This window comes from Acomys minous, assembly GCF_964271855.1.
Source record: "Acomys minous genome assembly, chromosome: 5".
NCBI classification, from domain to species: domain Eukaryota; kingdom Metazoa; phylum Chordata; class Mammalia; order Rodentia; family Muridae; genus Acomys; species Acomys minous.
The window spans coordinates 31,695,958-31,701,957 of NC_140494.1; the positions used below are offsets into that span (position 1 = coordinate 31,695,958).

At 40.9% G+C, this 6,000-nt stretch overlaps 1 protein-coding gene across 1 annotated transcript; it reads left to right on the forward strand.

Annotated features, from left to right (window-relative positions):
* The first annotated feature begins 4,882 nt into the window (after positions 1–4,882).
* Positions 4,883–5,705, forward strand: LOC311598764 (testin-2-like). Its single transcript, XM_084784113.1, has 3 exons — positions 4,883–4,999; positions 5,107–5,253; positions 5,437–5,705. The coding sequence occupies exons 1-3, from the start codon at positions 4,916–4,918 to the stop codon at positions 5,692–5,694; spliced, it is 489 nt and encodes a 162-aa protein (XP_084640239.1). The 5' UTR covers positions 4,883–4,915; the 3' UTR covers positions 5,695–5,705.
* The last annotated feature ends 295 nt before the right edge of the window (positions 5,706–6,000 follow it).

Sequence of the window (6,000 nt, forward strand, 5' to 3'; positions counted from 1 at the left end):
GTACTTCAACATGCAAAAGTTGGAACATAGTATATCAGAAGATATCTGACAAGGCAGCTCATTGTACCTACACTGACCTCAGTGCTCCCTGATGCTAAGGAACTGGGATGGTATTGCTAGTGGCAACAGTGTGATGACATAATTTTTCAGAAATTGAGAGATAAAGCCCTTTAAAGGAACATGGTAAATAGGGTAAAAAAAATCATGTCACAAAAGTGGAGAAGTTAATGGTAACTGAGGAAAGAAGAGGAGCCAAATGAAAGGGTTAAGGAGAAAGAAAGGGGAATGAATGAGAGTGTTAAACCATACAGAGTCTCTGTTTTTCTGATTCTGCTTTATTTAAAGCTTCTTATTGATTCAATCATATTACTCATTATTAGTTTATTTACATTTCTTACTTTTTTATCTAATGGTGATACATGATGTGTACCTAGTAATTAATTTGTAATCTATTTTCTTTCTTTCTTTTTCTAAAATTACTTATTTATTATGTATACAGTGTTCTGCCTGCATATATACCCGCAGGCCAGAAGAGGGCACCAGATCTCATTATAGATGGTTGGGAGCTACCATGTGGTTGCTGGGAATTGAACTCAGGATTTCTGGAAGAGCACTCAGTCCTTTTAACCTCTGAGCCATCGCTCCAGCCCTGTAATCTATTTTCTAATTGGTAGGATTATTTCCTATGCTACTTGTGGTTCTGTTCAGAAAATCTTAGCCTACACTTATATCTTCATGTACTTCAGCAAGATTTGATTATTACTGATGTCACATTGAACTAGTATATGGTACTTAGGTCACAGAACCCTGCCTTCACATTCCTTCTGGATTTGTTGTTTTTAGATTCTATCCTTCCTCCCCTTTCAGTTTCGCTGTCAGTTATTATTTCAGGAAAAACACCACCATTTGAAGTGTTAAACTTCTTTCAAGAATTTATGTTTTTATTCCCTGATTGATTCTTCTGCTTTATTGCTTCTTTCTTTCTTTCTTTCTTTCTTTCTTTCTTTCTTTCATTGTCAGCTGCTGTGGGATTGAGTCAGGTCTGCTGACATCAAAACCAATGTTTATCATATGGGAGGTCAGCATACAAGGTTGTGAACTCTTCTTTAAAGGAGCCATGAGGCTTTGCCTAGAATAGTGACAGCCCTGAAGTGCAGAGAGTCCCCTGAACTGTGAAGCATCATTTACTCGAGGAAGCCACATTGCATAATGGCTGTACCTGGGTGGATCATCTGTGATTTTCTGTCATCTGAGTCTGTCACTCAACATCATTATTGTAGTCACTCATATTAATATTTGCAGAGCAATGGGCATGAAGATGGTACTTTTTATTTCACAGAATATAAGGAAGCCACAAAATTTTACTAATAAGTGTAGAGAGAGTGTCTTGTATGTTGTAAGGATGCAACATCTGTCAATAAAAATATATATGGCCTATAGGAAAGGGTAGACTAGACTGTGGGACATCTGGTAAGCAGAAAAGATTCAAAGCTAGAGCCGGGTGCAGGGACACTCATCCAGAAAAATGTGAGGAGGACAGATGCATGGTACCTGACCAGAGATAACCAGACAGGTGGCAAAATGTAATTTGTATAAATGGATTATTTCAAGTTATGAACTAGTCATAGAAGACCCTAATTATATGGCCTAGGTATTTGTAAATATATTTTAAGTCTCAGTCATTATCTCAGAGCTTGGGGCTAGGAGGAAAAGCACATACTCCTACTATAGATAAAGTCTAAATTCTACTGATAAAGTCTACTGATGCTCTAACTATGAACATGGGGCAGAGAACCAATGCCTGTTCTCAATGAAAGCCTACTTGGGTCACACATGGTATAATAACTTTGGTGACATAGTGGAGCTTTCCAGTGGTTATTTGTTATGAAACACAGAAGAAAGCACATGGTCTTCTAGTAAAAAAGATGAAGAGAAAAGTCTTTGGGGTTCCACACTAAAAACTTGGAAGGAATTTTAATGATACTCATATTTAGTAACCTTTATCTCTTTAAAGATTTGGGGGAATGAAAGACTCTAGAAGAGATTACCCAAGGTAAATAAATAAAAATTTTGAGTGTTTCATGAACAACATGTTTATCTTGGATTAGCAATTACAGTTGCTTTGAGTAATCAAGATTTTAGGTGGCCACTATAGTCAGAGCAAGACCATTTTCTTCCATTTTCATGAGCCTAGTTAGACATGGCTCCTTACCATTGTGTACTGTTTACTTCTTACTGTGATTAAGGCTAATTAGAAAGAAAACACAACAGACAGAATTTTAGCTATGGCTGCTTGCTTGAAGCACAATGTGAGAGTGAGAAGCATGCTTAAGCTTTCTCTGACACTCCATCTCTGACACCCCGTTTCAATGCAGTTTCTGTATTGTTTTTGCAGGTTCACTTACCCAGCCCATTGGTGCAATCTCCATGCTCCTGGACCTTACCCATAATGCCAGTTTGTGCAGATCACCCAATGTTTGGCTGTGAGTCTCAGCATCTGTTTCAAGGTACTGCTAGGTAGAAAACAACTCTCAGAGGACAACTCTGCTTGACTCCTCTCTGAGGCATAGCAGAATATGGTTAATAGTGTCAGGAGTTGGCTTTCTCCCATGGGGTGTGTCTTAGGTTGGGCCAGATCTCTGAAGAAAGAGCCTGGGGAATGTAGGAGAGAAGATCGCTCATGCTTGTGCCTTGGTAGTATTTATATTAGGGAAATGACAATTCTGCAAAAAGCAACTTACATTCAATGCAATGAACAATCAAAATTCCAACGAAGTTGTCATGGCAACATACAGGTTAGAAGTTCAGTATCTATTTCTTTTAAACAAGGCCTTTTTGGTTATTGTCAATGCAATGCTGAGATGATACCTGGCATCGAGGCTACAAATTCTGACCTTCACAGTCTTTCTTGATTTATGGCTACAGGTTCTACCCTTTCTCACCATCCTGTTTCCTGGTCAATCCCAATGTCACTGAGCTCAACTCGGCTGTGGGATAAAAGCAAGATGGCTCAGTCACTCCAAGATATTTTAAGCAAAACAACTTCTTCTAACGTAAAATGAGGACATAGGCTGAAATTCAACACAGAGTTATGTGAAAACCGTTTTTTTCTCGAGCCATTCAATAACACGATGTCAGAATTCAAGACTTCAAGTCTGTGTTGCTGCCTTCGCTGCTGAGGCCATGCTGCTAAGGGTGATTTGCAGTGGAAGCCCACAGCCCAAGGGCCAGATGGGATAAGATCTTAATATAAGCCTGGAGTCCCAGTCCACTCACTGACATGGGAAAGCACAAGAAGATGATTGGGGTGGGGCTTCCTCTAGAAACTTAGGATTTAAGGTCCGAAAGGCTATGTAACACAGAGATCCTGGGACTACCAAGACCTCTGAAAGCCTGACTCTGTGGATTGCATCTGAGGAGCAGCAGCCATCACAGGTGAGGCCACTAGGCCTGTGAAGGCAGATTAGGAACTGAAGCTAGAGGAAAGCCCTAGACAGACTCCCAAGCAGATTCATCCAGAATGACAACATGTCTCCAACCTCTGTGGCCAACCCTGGCATAGGGGAGCAAGGGAGGTGGGTAAAAAAGGTTAAGAGATAATTGGGTCCCTCCAGGCCCTAATTCTGTCCCAGGACTCAGGGAAAAGTCTGTGCCTCTCCGCGAGGCCATACAGGGTGTCCTAGTTCGTAATTACTATGTCCTTCACCTGCTCTGCCAAACAGCACCATCTTTTTACAGATTACCACTAGATGACATGTGCTGGTCTCGGCTAGCATGTGCAGAGGGGAAGTGTCCATGCTAGCGCCCTGGCCTGACCCTGGAGTGTTGAGAACCTGGTCTTGAGAGTAGTCTCTCCTTGTACCTCACCTACACTGTTGTTTCTGCTTTAAGCCTTGTCCTCAATGCTTCCATAACCACCTGGGATAATAGTTAAAATAATTTTATTTAACCACGATGACCCTAATTTTTAGATAGGAAAACAGTGTTTTATGGAAGCACCAATATAATTAGGGTCTCATTTCTTCCCCTGTCTAGGTTCTTCAAGCATGACTCCTATTTTATTCCTGGCTACCCTTGGTTTGGGAGTGGTCTCAGCTGCCCCAGAACTTGATCCACGGTTAGATGATGAATGGCATGCATGGAAGGCAGAACACAATAGAACATACACAGCGGTTGGTAACATGAAACTTCCAAGTGAACTCCAAAGAGTATTGTCCTTGCTATGTGGACGTTTCTATTGCTGTGATAAACAGCACTACCAAAAGCAAAATTTGGGGAGGAAAGGGTTTGTTTGAACTTATACTTGTCATGAAGGGAAGTCATGGTGGGACGTCCTAGTGGGAATCTGGAGGCAAGAAGTGAAGCAGAGCTGCTTCCTAGCTTTTTCCTTCTACTTTGTTCAGTTGATATATATATATATATCCCAGGGCCACCCTGTTCAAGGAATATCCTACCTACAATGAGCTGGGACCTTCCAAACCCAAACAAATGACAACTAAGAAAATGCCTAGTGGCTCGCCTACATGTACGTCAGTCTTATGAAGGCATTTTACCAATTGAGATTTCCTCTTCTCAAATGACTCCATCTTGTGTCAAGTTGGCAAAAACAAACAAGCAAAATGCAACCAACACAAGAGCTTGGGGGTTACAGCACATGTTCTGGAAACCAGTTCTTTCCAAGGCTTAACCTGATGACAATCATTCTGAGCACTGTAGCAAATGTCCTTCTGGTCACCGAGGAGGGATAGTGTTTTTCAGAACCATACAGCCATCCGTGGCCTTCCTCTCTCTCTTCATTTGTGGCAGGAGACTCACTGAGTGAACGTGGGGTGGGCATACAGTATAAGTTAAAAACCACAAATTTTATGTATTTTAGAATGAAGAAAGATCAAGGCGAGTGGTATGGGAAAATAATATGAAAATTATTGAACTGCACAACCAGGAATACCTTAAGGGGAAACACAACTTCACCATGAGAATGAATGCCTTTGGTGACGTGGTGAGTATGGCATGAATTACTTGAAGGTGCTTTTTCCCCTTTCAGTTCTTTGTAAGTAGTCCACTCTCTTTGATGTTTTTTGTTTGTTTTTTACTTTTTTTTTTCAGACTAATACAGAATTCATTAAAATGCTGACTGGCTTTCAAACCCAGGAACTCAAGAGGTTGGAGGCATTTGGAAAGTTTCTTTTGCATGATATCCCTAAGGCTGTGAATTGGAAAGAACAAGGCTATGTGACTCCTGTGAAGGATCAGGTATGACAGTTACTCTCCTGAGTTCCACTGCCCACGAGGAATTGGAGAAGGAAATGTCATCCTTGCTTTTACTGTCTGTGGAACAGCATGCGGTGCACTGTTTTATAAGGTTTTTTTTTTCCCAACAAATTCTCAATGATCTGATCCCAGTTTGTGGCCAAGAGCTTTTTCTTTCTCCTTTAGGGTTACTGTGGCTCTAGTTGGGCTTTTAGTGCAACTGGGGCCCTAGAAGGACAAATGTTCCGGGAAACAGGTGAACTGGTCCCTCTGAGTGAGCAGAATCTAATTGACTGCTCCGTGTCTTATGGCAACCAAGGATGCCATGGTGGCTTCATGCAGTATGCATTCCAGTATGTGAAGGATAATGGTAGCCTGGCAACTGAGGAGTCCTATGCGTATGAAGGACAGGTACGTACAACTCCTATATTGCTGTCACTCTAGCTCAGGCTATAGAGAGCAGAACAATCAGAGGGACAATCTGCTCACTCTAAATTCATATTTTAATTTGAATTATTTTATTGAGAATTTCAAAGCATACATGTATATAATAATTTTACCAAGTTTACTCACATTTTCCCCTCAGTTCCTACTCTATGCTTTCCAACTTTCTGTGTGTCTTTAAAACAACTCACTAAGTCTACTTAGTGCTGCCTCTACATGCATGGCATAAATTTATTGAAACAATTCCATAAGACAGTATTAAATCTGAAATAGAAGCATTTTCATGACCTGATGCCAGCAATATTA

Bases quoted from the DNA above. Each gene is read 5' to 3' on its own strand.
- LOC311598764 (XM_084784113.1), top strand. From the start codon at position 4,916: ATGAAAATTATTGAACTGCACAACCAGGAATACCTTAAGGGGAAACAC. The intron at 5,000-5,106 runs GTGAGTATGGCA...TTTTTTTTTCAG, and splicing joins TGAATGCCTTTGGTGACGTG to ACTAATACAGAATTCATTAA. The intron at 5,254-5,436 runs GTATGACAGTTA...TTTCTCCTTTAG, and splicing joins TGACTCCTGTGAAGGATCAG to GGTTACTGTGGCTCTAGTTG.